Below are 19,961 nucleotides of genomic sequence, written 5' to 3' on the forward strand. Positions count from 1 at the left end.
AGTGGCAGGCCCAATCACGTATGGGACATGTGTGTACAGTGACGGGCCCAATCATGTATGGGGCATACGTGTACAGCGATGGGCCCAATCATGGAGGCCAGAGGCTTGATGGGTCAAGATACAAGTTCTTCAGAGGCTCAAGGACCTTGGCCCTTCAAGCAAAGTGTCTGCAGAGCTGGCTCCTGTCCCAGACCCCTAGAAGTACTTGATCTCCCTTTCCTGTGTTGCTGACGAAGCTTCAGTATCCCACCAGAAGCGTCATCGTAATCCCCACCTTCAGCTCTGCCAGTACCAAGGCCCTGCGAGCAACCACATTTGAAGGAGAAGGCAGGTGGGAGTTGGGAATACAGCACAGAGGAGCTTCTCCCCTCAAGCTGACTCGCCAAATTAAGAAGTGCTCCTGGGTTCTTTTGTTCCCTACACTTTCCCATTTTCTGGTGGAAAAATTTAGCTGAAGAGATTTGGAATGCCATTTCCAGAGGGATCACCTTCAGGCCAGACACTCCCCTGCCTCAGCTCAGCTTCCACACGGCTCTGCGCTGCCCGCTAGCCACCATTCACGAGTGGACTGTTTCCATTCCCTCTTCTTCTAACATCTCTGCAACAGGACACCTCTTAGAGTGTACAGACTGAGAAATTTGGTTTTATTTTTCCTTCATTTGTGCCACTAGAGAGTCACATATGCAAGAATTATAAGCACTCCAGTTGAGTCGCACCATTGGCTTGAGGAGTATTTAAAAAAAATATATATATATATATGATTACTATTTTTAAGGGCTGGAGTGATAGCACAGTGGGTAGGGCATTTGCCTTGGATGCAGCCAACATGGCTGACCCGAGTTCGATTCCTCCGCCCTTCTCGGAGAGCCTGGCAAGCTACCGAGAGTATCTCGCCCGCACGGCAGAGCCTGGGAAGCTACCCATGAAGTATTCGATATGCCAAACACAGTAACAAGTTTCACAATGTTATCGGGCCCGCTTGAGAAAATCGATGAACAACAGGAGGATAGTGATAGTGATAGTGATTATTTTTAAAAAGTTATTGACCATGATGTACCGAGCCACTGGGAAGAGCTTCAGGCATTCAATGCCCAAGGAGTCTAGACAGTTGCAGAGTCCTTAGGAAAAGCCATGGCAAAGTCTGCCCCCTCAGGCGCTTCTCTACCACCCGAAGGAGTCGCCATCACAGAGGAGTGGACTGGCAGTAGGACTTCCTGTCAGCAAGAGTCCAGCACCTGTTGTAGGGCTATGAAGGCTTCCTTCACTCCACCGATGCTGGGGGAGAGGCCTTGTTTGATTGGCTTACTTGGAAGGAGGAGTTCTTGTTTTATTGGGTTACCTGGAAAGAGCCCTCGTCTGATTGGTCTCCTGGGGAGGAGGAGGTAGAGGGCTTGGGTGATTGGTTTACTTAGAGGAGAAGGCACTGTTTCATTGGTTGAGGAGGAGGAGGAAGAGAAGGAAGAGGAGGAAGAGGAGGAAGAGGATGAAGAGGAGGAAGAGGAGGAAGAGGAGGAAGAGGCCTTGTTTCATTGGTTTACTTGGAGGAGTTGGCCTTATTTGATTGGTTTACTCAGGAAGAGGAGAAGGATGAGGCTTTGTTTCATTGGTTTACTACAAGGAGGAAGAGGAAGAGGAGAAGGAGGAGGAAGAGGAGGAGGGGGAGAAAGGAAAAGGAAGAGGAGGAAGAGTTGGAGGGGGAGGAAGAAGAAGAGGAGGAGGAGGAAGAGGAGGAGGAGGAAAATGAGGAGGAAGAGTTGGAGGGAGAGGAAGTGGAGGAAGAGGAGGTGTAGGCAGAGGAGGAGGAGGAGGAGGAGGTAGAGGAAGAAAAAGAGGAGGAGAAAGAGGAGAAGGAGGAAGACGAGTGGGAAGAAGACAAGTGGGAGGAAGAGGAGGAAGTGGAGGAGGAGGGAGAGGAGGAGGGGGGAAGACAGGGAGGAGGTGGCCTTTTTTTCACTAGTTTGCTTGGAGAAGGAGGTCTTGTTTGATTGGTTCGCTCTGCTAGTGGACCAGGCATTGCTTCCTGTTTCCGGATATGGCTGCCACAGGGCTCAAGCACGGAACCATCTGGCCCAGTGAGCTCAGTAGTGTCAGAAACGAGCCCCAAGGCCCCCCTGGGCACTGCTTGGGAGCTCCTGCGCCCCCAAATAAAGAGATGAGAGCCAAGTGCCCACACGCCGGATGGCTGCGCATGGGGGGCGGCCACTCCCGGCCCCACTCGCTGCACACCAAGCACCATCTTGTTCACACTGTTTCTAGAATGCTGCTATTGAAGGAAGGACAACAGAAGCCAATGGACTAGGAGGGCAAAGAGAGCGAGATTTGTCATTTCAGTGCACCTGGCATCGAAGCTTTAGAAAGACTTAGCAGTAGAAATTACTCAGAATTCCCCGGGAGATTGACTAGAGTGAAAACAATGACAAAAGAAAAAAAAAAAGTCAGATTTTCTTAGAAGGAACATGCATTCACACAATGCCGCGGGTGTTTTCAAGGTCTCAGCTCTACAGAATCTCTGGAATTGGAAAACAGAATCTCCGGGAGGGGTACACAAAGCATGACAGGTGTGGCTGGTACAAGGAGCAGGGGAGCCGCCAGCAGATGCTTCAGACAAACAACCAGGAACCCCCACCTAACCCCGCACACCTCACACCAGAGAACCGGGGGCAAAAGGAAATACGTCTCTAGGTCTGAAATGAAAAGCCCAGCGCTGATGAGTAGCGGGGGGTTACCTGCAACGCCCCGTTTCTGCTGAAGGACGACACACACTGCATCAGGCGGCTGAGCTCTTCCGACACAGTCTCCACCACTCTGGACAGCACCCGGGGCACCAATTCTTTGGAGATGGTGAACACCTGGCGGGAGATTTAAACAAAGAACAGTGCAATGCGATCTGGCTAGAAGAAAAGACAAAAAAAAAAAAATCATACAGTTTGCGGCTACGTGGATGGATCCGGAAGGGCCAATGGGGAGTGAACGCACCAGAAAGAGACGGCCAGATACACACCGGTCTCTCTAAACAAAGAAGCAGAACCTGGAGCTGCTCCACAGAATGGGACTCAGCACGGCTTAGAGACTGGGAGGGGGCCGGAGGGAGGGGACTGGGAGGAGCAGGAGGGGCTGTGGGGACAGTGCGGAGGAAATCAGACACTCTGGGGACAGGGGTGGTGTTGGCATGTTGGAGGCACGACACCCACCACTGCCAGTCTTGTGAAATCACAGTGAAAAATATCTAAAAATGCATGATAGGGGCTGGAGCGATAGCACAGCGGGTAGGCCGTTTGCCTTGCACACGGCCGATCCGGGTTTGATTCCCAGCATCCCATATGGTCCCCTGAGCACCGCCAGGAGTAACTCCTGAGTGCAGAGCCAGGAGTAACCCCTGAGCATCGCCGGGTGTGACCCAAAAAAACAAAACAAAACAAAAACCCCGCATGATAGGTATGGGGCGTTTGCCTTCACGCGGCTGACCTGGGTTCAATTCCCAGAATCCCATATGGTCCCCCGAGCACCACCAGGAATAATTCCTGAGTGCAGAGCCAGGAGTAACCCCTGAGCATCGCCGGGTGTGACCCAAAAAAACAAAACAAAACAAAACCCCGCATGATAGGTATGGTCCCCTGAGCACTGCCAGGAGTAACTCCTGAGTGCAGATCCAGGAGTAACCCCTGTGCATCGCCGGGTGTGACCACCCCCCCAAAAAAAGAAAGAAAAACCCCGCATGATGGGGACTTGGATTTGCTCAGGACAAAGTTGTGCCCACCAGTCAGTAGCCCCTAGTCTCCCAGGCCACGTGGAAAGGGCCAGGATTGTGAAAGGAAGGGGAACAGACAACTCCCCTTCAGCGCCGGCAATGTTTCATGACCCACAAGAGCCTTCTTGGAAATACGCTAACACGACGTTGGAAGGTGTTGATGGTGCCAACAAATGAAAAACGGCTTTGAATTTTAACCCCGCCTTGTGCCACCACCACAAGAAGAGAAATGCTCTTCAAAGAGCAGGTTACAAACAGTAAAAGCCATTAAACAAAGAAATGAAGTAAATAAATGTGCAAATGAAAAAGACCAAAGTAGGGGCTGGAGCGATAGCACAGCGGGTAGGGCATTTGTCTTGCACGCGGCTAACCTGGGTCTGATTCCTAGCATGCCACAGGGTCCCCCGAGCACTGCCAGGAGTAATTCCTGAGTGCAGAACCAGGAGTAACCCATGTGCATCGCCGGGTGTGACCCAAAAAGCAAAAAAATAAAAGAAAAATGGAAAAAAAAAGAAGAAAAAAAGACCAAAGTAGCAACTGGTTGCTAGAGTAGGGTTGGGGCCAAGAGGGTGACAGGGCCAGGGACAGGGGTGGGTAAGATGTCAGGATGCAGGCACAGTTTGAGTTTGAATGATGCACACCTGAAGTCTGTGCCATGCTATAATGCAAGATGTTACTTCCATTAAGATAATTTAAAAAATATGTCAGTTCCTATTTCTCCACCGTCAAAGATTGTCACGCTGGATCAGGCCGTCCTTAGAAGTGGACAAACCCTACCTCACCCCAACTGCACTCTTCCGTGGGGGCCCACGAGTGCACAGCTTTGCTCTCCACTAGACAGACATTTTCATTCGACTGAAGGGCGAAACTACTTCCCAACTGTGCTCCTTTGACACCGGAAGTGATTCTATTTGGAAACCCATGCTCACATGTAGCTGTCCAGCACAATATCTTTACGAGTTCCCCCTTATTTCACACGGAGTCACCTGTACTGGATGTTCTGGATTAATCGAAAAAAAGCTTGGCGGTGGGAAGTTCTGGGTTTGATCGCGTGGGAGAGAGCAAGAAGATACACACAGAATGAAGTGTGACCTTCAGTCACTGGGGCATGCGAGGGACAGGTGGCGTTTGGGCCCCATCGTCTCATCTCGCGGTGATTCAGAGCCCGCCCATCACCTGTCAGCTCAACGTGCTCCCGTGTTTCCTGGCTCTACGGCACAGAGGCTCTCCCCAGTGCATGATTTCACTTCAAGTTCTAATTAATTTCCCTCGGCGGGGTGGCTGGTGTAGGAAGGACTTTTTTTTTCTTTTAATAGCTTTGATAGAAATATATAAATGATGTAATATGGTATAAAGACATATCATAAATTTTCAATATGTAATATTACTTATTGTAAAAAGATGTTCTAAATCCCTTCCTGAGTGAAATCACACAGAGCTTCATTTTGGCGTGTGATTTGCATCTTCTCTCACAGAGCAATGAGAACTGTGACTGGGGCTATTTCCCCTCCTGCTTTCGTGGCCTCCACCTTGGAGGCCCATTTAGGGAGAAGGGGTGCACGCTTAGTGTCTTTTCAGACATTCTTTTCTCTTAAATAACCATGTTTGTCCAGTTTGTCTCCAAAGCCTCTTACTTCTGGACACAGCGGGGTGGCGTTAACCTTCACACAAACCCACCCAAGCTTGGATCCGAGGCAGGAAACTCAACAGCACTCAAGTGTCACTTGCCATGCTCTGATGCCATGCTCTGGGCTTTGTCCCGTTTTCTCTGGTCACCCAGCAGTCCAGGAGTCAAAGGTACGTTGCTGGTCCTCACAGGGTATTGAGCAATGGACAGTGACACCTGAGAGCCACGACAAGGACAAGGATGGCAGCTACAGTCCCTCCTTCCCGCATCCAGAAAAGAGTCCCAAGCCGGATGTTGACCAGGGTATCACGACACAGCCTTAGATGGTAACACCTGTGAGGGCACACTTCGGAGAGAGCCCGGAGCTTCGACACCTCCTCTGCCTGCATCAGCCTTGGCGTGTCTTTGCTTCCTGACCAGCCTGTCCTTGGGGTTGAGCTTTCTAATACGCCAGAGCCTTGGTCTTCCTGCTCCACCAGAAAGATACGGAACTCACCAGTATATGAGTTATGCAGAGCACAACAGATTGACCAAGGGAAGGATTTGACATTCTTTTAGATGTCTGGTAACTCTCTCTCTCTCTCTCTCTCTCTCTTTCCTTTCCATCTCTCTTTGCCTTTCTGCTATTAAAGAATTGACTTCTAATTGTGTGAGAGAGAAAAAAATGGACAACTTCAGAGAGAAAAAGACACTTAGTTAAAAAAAACACATGCATGCATGCACACGCATGAAAGGAAAGTCGAATTTTATTTATCCCTCAAGAAATGTTCCGCAGGGGCGGGGGGTGGGGTGGGGAGGAAGACCACTGTAAAAAACCATCAGATTTGCCTCTGTTTCGTTTTTTTCCCCCCAGTTACCCATATCGCTTAAGGAACATCTAATGATAGCTTACCTCTGCGTGCACAGCAATTATATTCACCAGTGCTTCTTTTAAATAGTTTCTGACACCTGAAATCAAGATGGGGGAGGGAGAAAGGCATTTAAACAACAAGCTCCTCATCTTCCTGCTGGAGGGGTGGCATCCTGCGTGGCTGAGAAGTTTCTAAGGAGAAACGGAAAGTAACACCACTACCAGCTACTTCCTCTTGAGAGCTGGGTGGTGAAGGACCATCTCTGCTGTTTAGTTAATGAAGACTTTTCTCTCACTGTTGTCCCATGCCTTAACTGCACTCTGGTTGAAAATGGAAATGAAACATGTCCTGCCACTTCTTTCATATGATGTATACAGATATACAGAACAGTTTTTAACCAAGCTTAGGAAACATGTGTTAAGCATCAATCTGGGTAATTTCACTTCCAAAGGTGAAAATCCATCCTGTGGAGGATGTTCAGGCTGACCTTAAGAAATCACTTCCGGGTGAACAGGACAAACCAAGATCTGACTCTATAAGGCGAGTTCAAGATGGGACAATTTAACAAAATTTCAGAATGGTGGAGAGTTAACACTGCCACGGCATCACCTAACGCAGGCATACACAAGATCGAACAGTGTAAGAGTATAGTTACCCGGGACCAAACTTGGATTCCATCACCTACGAGCTGTAGCTTTCGGTAAGACCAGACAGGAAGCAGATTTTCTCTTCTATCAGTGGGTATAAAATAACAACTATTTTATACTCATTGATAGAATGGGGGCTGAGGACCCAAGTAGTCCAAAGCACGCACTTGTTCCTGCCACATGCTGTGACCACTAGGAACACGTGCCATTATTTTTGCAAGAAACAGAGATGAAACACAATATACGTATTTGTTATTTACAAAGCAATGGTTCCATGCCAAGAGAACTTCTTGGAGTTGAGTAACTTCAGTGATGCTACTCCCAGGGAATAACTGAAGTTGAACACGAAACTAACGGCACGGACCACAGAGTTCTTACCTGGAGAACAGAGATACAGTCCATTGTTCTACAAAGTCATGGACATTCATAGTAATGTTAAAGAGAATCTTTCCCCAGAGTTTCCTGCCAGCTACTGTTCGGTTAGTTGAAATAAAGACCAGGAACTAAAACAAAGTCTTGAACAGGCACGTGCAAAACCACATAAGCAGCACTTGGCCTGCCCCGAGCTGAACTCTTTCCCTTCTAAGAAGGCAATGCCAGAGACAGTTCATCGGGGAATGAAGGATCATGTGTTATTCTTTCTCCATTGTGGAAGAGCCGAGAAAGAGGGTGAAGAAGAAATACCATGTCAGCAGAAATCACTTGGTTGTTCCTGAGAGAAGGCTAAATGCCAGGCAGCAAGCCTCTCCAGGGAGGTAAGAGGCTACAAGAAGCCTCGCAGGGGCGAAAGCGAAATTAGCTTGTGCTCATGTCCACGACGTTTCCTTCCTGTGGGAGAAGGGCCTGACCAGGGAGGATCATACACTTGGAGGGTTGGCCGCCACATCACTGGATTATTTGCCCGTTGCACTCAGGGCATGCAGACCTTTGTCACCACAGAACAAGGTCACGGGGCCTTCTCGTATTTATTGCTCTCCTTCAGGAGTACTGAGTAGGGTGCGAGGGCAACGGGGACCCAGCCACCATCACGATTCAGGTCTAGAACTTGGAAATCACAGCCCTGCCTGCATTGGACTAGGTCGATACACACCAACACAGTGTGACACGGTGATATGAAAAAGGTCCATGAACATCAATAGTGGGGCAGGTGCTTGACTTACATGTGGCAAACCCAGGTTATAGATCCCTGACACCTCATCTTGTCACTCATATTGCCCAGCCAGGCGTGATCTCTGAGCACAGAGCCTGGACTAAGCCCCGAGGACTGGCAAGTGTGACCTGCCCCCAATAAATAAACAACAACAACAACCACAAAAACCAAGTACTGGGTCAATGAGGGCAAGTGGAATTGAAGAGTAAGAAATCCAGTCATGGAAAAACCAAACAACCGAACCAAAGGGCCAAAGTGAGAATAGAAGTGACTGACGAGGTTGCCTCACATGCAGCCAATCCGGGGTCAATCCCTGGTGCCACGCAGGTCTCCTGAGCACCACCAGGAGTGAATCTGAGTGCAGCAAGGAGGAAGCCCTGAGCACTGCCAGGTGTGTCTCCCCAGAAGTTACAAAACAACAAAACCACAAATTCAATCATCTCTGTTTCCCACCCCATGTGAGTGGGAACCAGAGTGCGTGGAGTTCCTGCCCACGAGAGCAAAAGAGAACGCCACGGCTGGCGCAGGCACTTATTAGTATAATAATCTCTTGTCTGCCTACAGATTTAGAAAAACAGCAGATCCCAGATAAAGAAACCCCGGACCATTTCCTAAGCATTTACCTGCCGGACCCTGACAAAATCATCAGACATTGCAATGTCCCGTCAAGGAGTCCGGAAACTTGAGTTTGACTTTGAGCGGCCAGCAGGAGTGACCCTTGGTGCCCCTTAACCAGCCACCCGGGCAGAGGCCATCGACACAACGGTGGGATGGAAAAATCAAGGCCACCTGACTTGCTTCTTGGAGTCGCAGACGGCTGCCATGCTGGAGTTAGAAGAATTGTTTTTAAAGGAAGGTTCCTCTCACCTAAGCCCCCACAACTTTCCATGCTCCTGAAGGAGGGGCCGAAGCGTTTATTGTAACAGGCCTCTCTTCTGGTCTCTGCATACGAAATGAGAATGTGTCATGAAGGTTGACCAGAAAAGTCTCCCCACCCACACAGTATCAATGTAGACTATCAGGTAGCAATTAATCGAGTAGGCCAGTGTGGAATTTCCCCATGGAGAAAACAGGGCCGTGCCCGGCTCTGAGCAAGAACCAGCGGGCCGTGTCTTCCTGTAATTCAGCCTGCCCCCAAACACCACCAACACCGTCTCGTGCTCATCCCTCCAAGGGAGGAAGAAGAAGGCGTTTGTGTTTTCATGCTCTAGTTGTGTCTTCTTCTAATCAGCAATCTGGACAAACTGTTAGGCAGACTTCTCCAGGGAATGCCTCTATAGAAGAAGAGAATACTAAAATTTCTGGAGTATTTATTCCTCATTCACTTTTTATTTTGAAAAAAAATTACTCATTGAAAAGAATTAGAATAGCACAGAAGTGGATTTTTTTCCCCCACAATGAATTTCAAATAAATATCAGCATTCTTCTCCCTAATCTGGGCATCTTATACCACATTTTTATTATACCAGTTCTCTCCCTATGAATGAATATCCAGATTTTTCTTAAAAACTGAGATTTTCTTCTTAAGACTTGCTTCATCCACTCTGCACATGATGACAGACATTCTTCCACCCTGGTTCATTCATATCTACCTTGACATTCTGAATGCCTGCCTACTCTTCATTTGGTAGGGATGTACCACAATTTGCTCATTTTTTATTATTCACTTTATTCTATTCATCATAGATTCTCCTACTATCAGACAGCCCCGCTGCCTCTCAAAATATACTACCAAGACAAGACTTCAAAGGACATTTCTACATTTCTAGAAGTGGAATCGCTGAGTCAAAGGGTTGTCGTGTTGTTTAGTTCTCCCAAGTTGTCATTAAAAAGGCCACACAAAATGATACTCCTGCTTTCTCACGTCTTTCTATACTCAGCGTTTGAATCCTCTAATTATTCTCTAATAACCGCAAGATACAATCCGCCTCAACTACGGTAACAATCAAACTTTTCGTGCAAAAGTTAGGATAGGAAATGAAGCAAAACACAAAAGTCCTCGGGAATTTTCTCCAAGTTTTGCGTGACCGTCCTTGGTTGGTCGTCAAGAGCATCCGAATGAGACAGAAATGCGACAGGAGAATGACAGGAAGTAACTGCTGTTCTGCTGGTGTCTGGACTGAGAAGGCAAACTCTGCCATGAAGCATTTCCTGACAAAATCGGGGGAACAACTCCTCTCAACACAGACGGGTTTCGAGACATGCCACGAAACGTTGTTTTGAATTGTGATGCTTTGCAGTCAATACCTTGGAAACTCTGGAGATACTACTACCTCCTTTAGAAACCACATTTCCTGTTTTTAACCCCTCTGCCCTAAATCAGTTTTCAGTCCTAGTTGGCAGATAAAAATAGATTGCAAAAATAATATAAATATCCCACAACGTACTTTTTTTGGGTCAAATTGAAACATTACATGAAAGGACTTTGGGGTATTTTCTTTTCAAGTAAATTATCTATTCAATGCTCCCCCAAAGACTTGTTATTGAAATTACTGACTACTAAAATGAGGTAACCAGAAACTTATCAAACAGAGAGGAAGACCTCTCTGGCAACAAACTGAACTTCTGGGGGAATAGGGAAAAGGTGTTAAATCTGCTTCTTAATTTTTTTTTTTTACTTGCTCGTTCCTATACTGATGGCTGTTAACGTGTGTCTCTTGCTACATATATTAATGTGTTTTTAATACAAAAATTAATATTTAAGAAAAGATATCCTTTTAGTGTGTTATATGAATGGATAACCTCGGTCCTAAAAAGCGGAATTCCTTCTTGGGAATTTTTTTCTTTTTTTGATTTAATTTGATCTCTTACTCGGAAAACTTTTTCTCCTATAGAAACAAAAACAATGCCAACAGTGAAAATAACTGTGTAGCTACTTCACAGCAAATCTGTCTATTTCTGAGAAAAAAATGCACATTTATTGGACTTTAGTATTCATAAATTTCAGTGACATACAGCTATCAAAATATGGGTATGGGTGGGAGAAGTCATCCACTGCGAGGTTGAAGTCTGATGTGTAGGAGACGATGAATATCATTAAGATAAAATATTCAGAGCACTTTGAACATCTAGCGCAGACTCTTACTTCCACCATTCAAAAACTGATACCCTAAACTTTGGGCTTAAAAATGGATCGCTCATCCAATCACTGCCATGCTCATGACTGATCTCCACAGGCTCAGACGAGCCTCATCCATGAGCAATCTGTTGGAAAACTCAGATGTGTGGGTTTTGTGACTGAAATCTCCAGGCTCTCATGAAGTTGGGGATGGGCTAACTCCTCCCATGGCCCTGTTATTCCGGGAGCCTGGAAGTCACGCCCACAAACTGCCTCTGGTGCCATATAAGCTCAGTAACCAGCGACAATCCAGAGATTCACAAATAAATCTTGGAAGAGATCAATAAGTTGCCAAGATGTCTTCAACTCCCAAAGTCACCATCCAGTTAAAAATTTAACTCCGGCTAGATCGCCCTATTTAAAATTTTAGAATTCCTGGAGAATTTCTCATATTCTACACCACTGATGTACCAGGCAGGAGTAGCACAATTGAAAAAAATATTAGCACACAAGGCCCAACCTGTAACAACATGTTAGTAATCTTTTATACAAGGGCTCAATGGCTCCACGGTAAGATACAACAATCTCGACGCACTTTCTTCTAAGGAAACCTTTTCTGATAATTTTAGCAAATTCGTCATCACAAGCAATATAAAATAAATTATTTAGGGCCTGCTAATGGGGGCAGGCTTGGGTGGTCGTTGGGAAAATTCAAAATCAAGGTGGTGAGGAAGGTGTAATGGTGGTGGAATTGGTGCTGGAATATTGAATGTAGTAAATTATTGTGAACAGCCTTATAAAAATATAATGGATTTTTTTTAAAAAAAGTGGAGAGCGTTCAGCATAAGAGAAAAAACACATGGAGGGTGCGGGATCCCGGAGGAAAAAGAAAAAAGAAAAAACAGGTTCCAAAAGGATCACCCGCAAGTTCCAGATGGAGTAGGTGCCGCATCCCACCTCCCCCAGATGGAACCCCGGTGACCAGAAGCCTCTACAAACACAGCTCGAGTATGCGGGAACGAGGACTTTTTCTCAAAACCGCGCGGCCGCTTATGCGGCCGCGCGACATCTATATACAAAGTGATCAATAAGAAGTAAACCACCCAATCTTTCTCCCTGAAAGTCAGAGTTAAGTTTGGAGCACGGCCACAGCCCCAGAAACACAAGGACTTAATGCAGAACCCAGCAGCTTAGAGCAGAAAAGTGAAAGGACTATGCATTAATCCAGGCCATCAAGTCTGCCGGAGGGGAAAGGGTGTTGCCCCATTCGCCCTCTCTTCTCTGGAAAGAAGGATGGCGGCCACATGGGAGCCTTGTGGACAGCAAGTATGAGCCGGGGGTGTGGGGGCGACTAAAACCTCATGGGAAGGGGGGCGTTCCGGTTCGTCCTTCACGCCCTACCGAGGTCACCAGCTGCCCCCCACGAGCGGCTCTCCAGCACGGCCACAGCCCCAGAAGCACAAGGGCTTAATGCAGAACCCAGCAGCTTGGAGCAGAAAAGTGAAAGGACTATGCGTTAATCCAGGCCATCAAGTCTGCCCAGAGGGGAAAGGGTGTTGCTCCCTTCCGCCCTCCTCCCTCTGGAAAGAAAGATGGCGGCCACATGGGAGTCTTGCGGACAGCAGGTATGAGCCGGGGATGTGGGGGCGACTAAAACCTCATGGGAAGGGGGGCGTTCCGGTCCGTCCTTCACGCCCTACCGAGGTCACCAGTCACCCCCCACAAGCGGCTCTCCAGCACAGCCATGGCCCCAGAAGCACAAGGACTTAATGCAGAACCCAGCAGCTTGGAGCAGAAAAGTGAACGGACTATGCGTTGACCCAGGCCATCAAGTCTGCCGGAGGGGAAAGGGTGTTGCCCCATTCGCCCTCTCCTCTCTGGAAAGAAAGATGGCGGCCACATGGGAGCCTTGTGGACAGCAGGTATGAGCCGGGAGTGTGGGGGCGACTAAAACCTCATGGGAAGGGGGGCGTTCCGGTCCGTCCTTCACGCCCTACCGAGGTCACCAGTTGCCCCCCACGAGCGGCTCTCCAGCACAGCCATGGCCCCAGAAGCACAAGGACTTAATGCAGAACCCAGCAGCTTGGAGCAGAAAAGTGAACGGACTATGCGTTGACCCAGGCCATCAAGTCTGCCGGAGGGGAAAGGGTGTTGCCCCATTCGCCCTCTCCTCTCTGGAAAGAAAGATGGCGGCCACATGGGAGCCTTGTGGACAGCAGGTATGAGCCGGGGGAGTGGGGGTGACTAAAACCTCATGGGTCGGGGGGCGTTCTGGTCCGTCCTTCACGCCCTACCGAGGCCACAAGTCGCCCCCCGCGAGCGGCTCTCCAGCACGGCCATGGCCCCAGAAGCACAAGGACTTAATGCAGAACCCAGCAGCTTGGAGCAGAAAAGTGAACGGACTATGCGGACTATGCGTTGATCCAGCCCATCAAGTCTGCCGGAGGAGAAAGGGTGTTGCCCCATTCGCCCTCTCCTCTCTGGAAAGAAAGATGGCGGCCACATGGGTGCCTTGTGGACAGCAGGTATGAGCCGGGAGTGTGGGGGCGACTAAAACCTCATGGGAAGGGGGGCGTTTCGCTCCGCCCTTCACGCCCTACCGAGGCCACCGGTTGCCCCCCGCGAGCGGCTCTCCAGCACGGCCACGACTCCAGAACACAGAAACCAGTTTCTTAACTATCTGACTTTCAGTAGAAATACTTCCAGGGTCAATAGGTAAAATAGCAGAAATCCAAAACCAACATTTAATTCTTGAACCCAGCTGTAGAAAGCAAATCACTTCACAATGCTTTTTCAGCATGTCTGATTTGGGGGGGGGGGTAAACTCTAAATAATAGTGGTGAATCTTTTGTTGAAACAATGAATCTAATCAAAGCAGATAGAGTGTTAACTAGAATTCATCTGCCTCACAGGGACGGGGAGGGGTGGGGGGTGGGGTTTTATTGGGGTTCTTCATGGTAAAAAATAAGTATTGGTAAAGGGAAATGTGTTTGATATTTGCATTACTGAGACATAAACCTGAAAGCTTTGTAACCTTTCCCACAGTGATTCAATAAATTAAAAAAAAAAAAAAGAAAAAAAAAAAGTGGAAAGTTCATGAATTTCACGATAGTTCATCAATCAAACTCACTCGTTTCCTTCCATTCACCCTCTTGACAGAAAGTGTTTTTCCTCAAACGGCAGTTTCAATGAGAACAGCAAAAATGACAAGCCACTCGAATTTCTCTGATACATATGAATGTACCTTTTACACCGGGAATTACTGTGCCTGTCTAAAACAGTTCAGAAATAAGAATGAAGTAAGTCTTCTGTTTTCAAAATCAAGTTCTTTTTCTAGTTTTGCTTTAAAAATTTTATTTCCGGGGCTGGAGTGATAGCACAGCGGGTAGGGTGTTTGCCTTGCACGCAGCCAACATGGCTAACACAGGTTTGATTCCCAGCATCCCATATGGTCCCCCGAGCACCGCCAGGATCAATTCCTGAGTGCATGAGCCAGGAGTAACCCCTGAACATCACCGGGTGTGACCCAAAGAGCAAAATAATAATAATAATAATAATTTTATTTCCATTTTTCAATTGACTCATTGCTTGCTGATATACAGGAACTTCCTTTTGTTTATTTATTAAAGAATTTACTGAGGCACTGTGATTTATACCGTTATTCATGGTTGAGTTTCAGGAGTACGTAGTTCCAATCCCAGTCCTATGGCCAATTTCAGCTTCCCTCCACCAGCCTGCCTTCCTAATCAGGCACATTAAAAAACAAACAAACAAACAAAAACCTTGATTTTTTGGGGCCACATCCAGTAGTACTTAAGGTTTAGTTCTGGCTCTGAGCTCAGGGATCTCTTCTGGTGGGGCTAGGAAGACCATATGTGGTGCAGGGATTGAACCCAAGTTGGCTGCATGCAAGGAAAGCGCCCTACCCACTGGACTCACTCTCCGGCCCAATAGATACATTTCAAGTTTGATTGCCATAGTTTGGATTTGCGTTTCTTGATTTGGGTTTGGCAGCTTGAATATATAGATCTACCACAAACCCAAACTCACAGAGCCAGAGAGAAAAGAGCTGAAGAACATGGTATTGGGGTCTGGGTGTCTCTGCAGTTAACTAGGCAAACATCCAAGGAGCACCCTCCCTGTGATGTGACTTCCGAGACTGTCCATGGTATTGAGCACAGGCTGGTCCCCCCACCCCGCCCCATCCCTGACTCCCGATTCACTGGACTCATTACTGGAGCAGAGGAAGGAGGCAGTAATGGGGAGATCCTATGTTCAGCACACTGCTGAAGAGTAAAATCCAGTTTGAGCGAGTTTCAGTCAATAAATGGATCTTGTTCCATTTTGAGATGTCACACATGAGTACCACAGATAAGGCTTCGAAGGATTCACAAACTGGGAAACTGTTTATCCATCATGTACTAAGGCATTCACTTGCCCAAACATCTGCTGAAAATTCCAGTAGGAAAAGAGACTTTCTCCGATGGGGAGGGGGGGTGTCTCCAGAGGGGACTAAAGCAGGTGTTTTCCTCAAATGCCCGCAAGACATAGACAAATAAATTTTGGGCCCTATAGGTACAAATCTATTTATTTATACACATACATAAGATGATATCAGAAGAGTCATACATTGCTTACAGAGGATGGTGCAATCTCAGATATGCAGAACTGGGCGGCTCCCGTGTTGTCTGAACTTACAGAGGTAATTGTAAAAACCTCGACGGTTACACCCAGCTGCTAAACTATTGGCTAGTCTACTGCCACCACCCATAAACAGTCTGTTGTTGGGCAGTGTTGTAAAGTAATGGCTAACTGTACACGCTCTCATTTACACAGCCCACCAAAGTAACTCATTCCGTGTCATAAAACATTTGTGAAACGTGCTTCACACACTGTAGTACTGTCTTCCCATTGTTCATCGATTTGCTCGAGCGGGCACCAGTAACATCTCCATTGTGAGACTTGTTACTGTTTTTGGCATATTGAATACACCACAGAGAGCTTGCCAGGCTTTGCTGTGCGTGCGGGATACTCTCGGTAGCTTGCCAGGCTCTCTGAGAGGGATGGAGGAATCAAACCTGGGTAGGCTGCGTGCAAGGCAAACGCCCTACCCGCTGTGCTATCGCTCCAGCCCACACACCTATGTACGTGCATGTATTTCAGGCATCAGAATTCAAAAAATAACTGAAAGGAAAAAAGATCAAGAGAAAATAAAGATTCTCAGTCCAAGCCCCATTTCAGTTAAAAGAAAAGGAAAAAAAGTGGCAATCCTGCAATGAGCAACAACACCACAGATGGACCCAGTGTGACTCCTACTTCTGCAGGCGTGAAACAAAGCAGGTCACACCACCAGTTTCACTCAGATAAAGAGAACAAACAAGTGGGGAAACTAAGGATACACTTTTAGACCTTCAGAGATGTGGAAGTGGCGCAAAAGAGGTCCCCCGTAGAGTGAAGGACAGAATAGGATGCTCAAAGGTCAACAATGTCACGGCCGTGCAGACACTGAGCTTAAGTGACCCTCTCCTCCCCGCCACCCCTTTAGGTGACGTGCTTAGGAGGCAAAGCTTCTACAATATCAAAGACACATCAATAAAGGGACGAAAGACCAACCCCCAGTATCAGTGGCTTATTGGTGGGGGTGGAGAATCGGCACTGGTGGTGGGATGGGGACTCGATCATTGTATAACTGAAACCCAAGCACAAAAACTTGTAAGTCTACAACTGTATCTCATGGGGTTTCACTAATAAAAAAAAGTAAAATAAAAAAATAAACAAAACAAAACAAACAACAACAACAAAAAGACAGGCTGGGGTTGTGGAGAAACTGGGCACACTGGTGGATGAAAGTGGACCCTGATGAAGGGATTGGTACTCAAAACTTGTGTGTCTGAAACTCAACCATGAATAACTTTATAAGTTCATATTTGATGGTGATTCAGTAAAAAAATAGAAAAACTGAAAAAAAAATAAAACTCTGCAAATGTACTTCTTGTTCACTTGCCGTATATAGTGGGGTTGGGGTGCCTGGTCACCGTGGTCAGCCAAGAAGCTTCACTTTTGGGGGACTCGTGCTCCCACAGTGCAGCTAAGGGCAGGCAGAGACAGGTGACTGTGGCAGCTCTCAAGGCCCCGGCTGGACCAGGAAGCAACTCCAGGGGCCAAATCTGACCCCAACAACCCGCGGCCCGGGAAGAAACTTAAGAGCCTGGAACAGCACTGACCATCTACTCCGGCTCCCTCTCTGTTCTGCTTTGCTCTGCCCGGTATATGGAACCTGTAAGTAGGTCTCACAGTGATGTGACTCCGGTCTGAATCTAAAGTCCCTTTTATTTGGTAGCTGGATTTAATGGCTTTTGTAGCTGAACGCGTGAGACACTTCCAGCTCTCCACGCCCACCCGCCCCAAACGGCATCTGGAAAAGATCCACTATTGGCCGCACTTAACTGTTCAGTCAGGTCCATCACCAAGTCCAACTGTTAAGTTCAGGATTTTTAAGCTCGAACACGCATGAGCCTAAAAGCTTTTTAAAACCAAGTGAAATTCATATCTAGAAACATCCATAAGCCTATGTGTTCAATTTGACTTCCTCTGCATACATATACATCACCACCACCTGCACCCAGGCACGGCGTCATTCTGGTACCCTTGAGACTGTCTTGCACCCCTCTTCCCAGTCAACACCCTCACAACACATCACCGGGGTCAGCTGTGTTCGCGCTTATGTAAGTGGAATCACAAACTCACACCAACAGAGACAATGTAAAGCGCCAGATACCTCGTTTCCTGCCCTGCACATGACACCTGTGAGTGGACCCGGGAGGGTGTGGTCACTCTCACTGCTGTACACAAACCCTCTGTGTGACCACGCCATTACTTCTGGGTCCTTTCTACTGCTGAAGGATACTTGAGCTGCTCCCAATTTTCAGCTACTTTATTTATTTATTTATTTGCTCTTTTGGGTCATACCTGGTGATGCTCGGGGTTACTCCTGGCTCATGCACTCAGGAATTACTCCTGGAGGTGCTTGGGGGACCATATGGGATGTTGGGAATTGAACCTAGTTCAGCCGCATACAAGGCAAACGCCCTGCCCACTGTGCTATCGCTCCAGCCCTATTCAGAGACTTTAAATAGAGCTGTTATGATCCTGGAATTCCAGAGGGCATTACTCTTAAAATATTTAGTTGGTAGAGTGGAAGTGATTTTTTACAAAAGTGCATGCTTCTACGAAGGGAGGCACTGCAGTTTCCATACGAAGAGAAAAGTTAGGCTGTGTCACAGAGGCAGGGGGGGATGGGGGAATGGGGGTGGGGGGGGATATTATCCATGGTGGTGGAAAATGGGCACTGGTGGAGGGATGGGTATCTGATCATTGTATAATCAAACCCAAGCACGAAAAATTGTAAATCTACAACTGTACCTCATGGTGTTTCACTAATAAAAAAAAAAAAAAAAAAAAAAAAAAAACTATGTCTTAAAAATTAAAAAAAAAAAGTTAGGCTATGTGCCCAAAGCATGTTATCAATCTTGGTTCACAGAGGGTCTTGCTGGCTACAGGCCCATATGTCTAAAAGTTGCACTTGCTCTGGCTTTAAAAAAAAAATTTTGCCATACCTACATACCTACTCTCTTTAGCAGGAAATAAAAAAATATATAAATAAATGATAGCACAAACTCAGGAAAAAAAGAAAAAACAAACAAAAAAGTCCAAGAATCTATAAAAGTCTTTCTTTTCATAAATACAACCCAAGCATAGAATACGAGAATATTAATTTTTTTCATATCCATCATATTTAAAGTCCCCGAAGGTGGTTTTTTGTGATTTCATAAAACCTAATATTAAACTCCTCCAATACACAAACTTGCTAAAAGTGATATGCAGTCTACATATAATTCTTCAAGTCCTTTTTATGGTAATCACAGGCTGTCATACCATTTGCAATCAGAAGTGACAGCAATTTCAAAGATGAAAAAAATGGGTTTTCAAATATATCATATTTATGAATTTGCTTTGGCTGTCACTCAAACATCTGAATTATTGGAATGTGATATTGTCAGAAAATTGAAGTCAATTGATCCAAAAGAAAGTCCATATTCCACGTAAATATCCTAGATAGGATAATGATGCTATTAACATGATCTTTACAAGTCTTCTTCGTCATTGTTATTACACAGTTAACATGATCTTTAATTGGCTCCTGGGAGTCCTCAACCAGTTGCTGTTCTGTCTGTCGCTCTGATCACTTAGAACGCAAGTTCCCACCTGAGTTTTGGATTCAAACTTTGTGACGTTTGGACTGCATACATGGCCAGAAGTTGACCACATTAGGGAACTTCCTGACAAACAATAAATTAAGGTGAAGGGAGAAATGCCCCAGTTTCCCCTAAGCACATGGGCCACTGTGGCGCTCACACAACCTGTAACTGGGGCCTGGGCTCCCTCCTCTGTCAGGAGAGCAGGTGACAGGTGACAGTCCCTGAGTCCTCTAAAGGCCTGTGAGGTACACCCCTCCTCCCCACACACATATACACACATGAGTATGTCTGCGTATGACTCTGTGTGTGTGTGTGCATGTGTGTGTGTGTGCATGTGCATATGTGTGCTTCGTGTCCAGTGCCAGTGAGTTTATGTCTCTGCATGCATGCGTGTGTAGCTAAGTGGGTGACTAAGAAGCTGCAAGTGTTTATTTTTTTTGGGGGGGTGTCTCTGGCTAATTAGTCCTTCACGAAGGTGACTTTCACCTTGGAGGGGCTATCCCCATGCGGGCAGCGATGGCGCCCCTGTCCTCAGGAGGGGAGGAAGGCGGACCAGCTGGCTCTCTCCTCACATTCTTTAGAGATCAAGGGCCACAGGTGGTGGTTCGCGCACCATCTGCAG

General features: G+C 46.9%; 1 protein-coding gene across 1 annotated transcript in view; it reads right to left on the reverse strand.

The window, feature by feature from the left end:
• EXOC2 (exocyst complex component 2) overlaps positions 1–19,961 on the reverse strand; it is a 154,403-nt gene that overhangs the window by 8,537 nt on the left and 125,905 nt on the right. The window contains exons 23-24 of the mRNA XM_056107765.1: positions 6,268–6,323; positions 2,727–2,849 (exon numbers count right to left, since the gene is read on the reverse strand). Of these exons, the coding sequence (XP_055963740.1) occupies positions 2,727–2,849; positions 6,268–6,323 (179 nt within the window). The remainder of the gene's footprint in view (positions 1–2,726; positions 2,850–6,267; positions 6,324–19,961) is intronic.

The sequence above is a fragment of the Sorex fumeus genome, unplaced genomic scaffold (genome assembly GCF_029834395.1).
Source record: "Sorex fumeus unplaced genomic scaffold, SorFum_2.1 ptg000175l, whole genome shotgun sequence".
In the NCBI taxonomy this organism is placed as follows: domain Eukaryota; kingdom Metazoa; phylum Chordata; class Mammalia; order Eulipotyphla; family Soricidae; genus Sorex; species Sorex fumeus.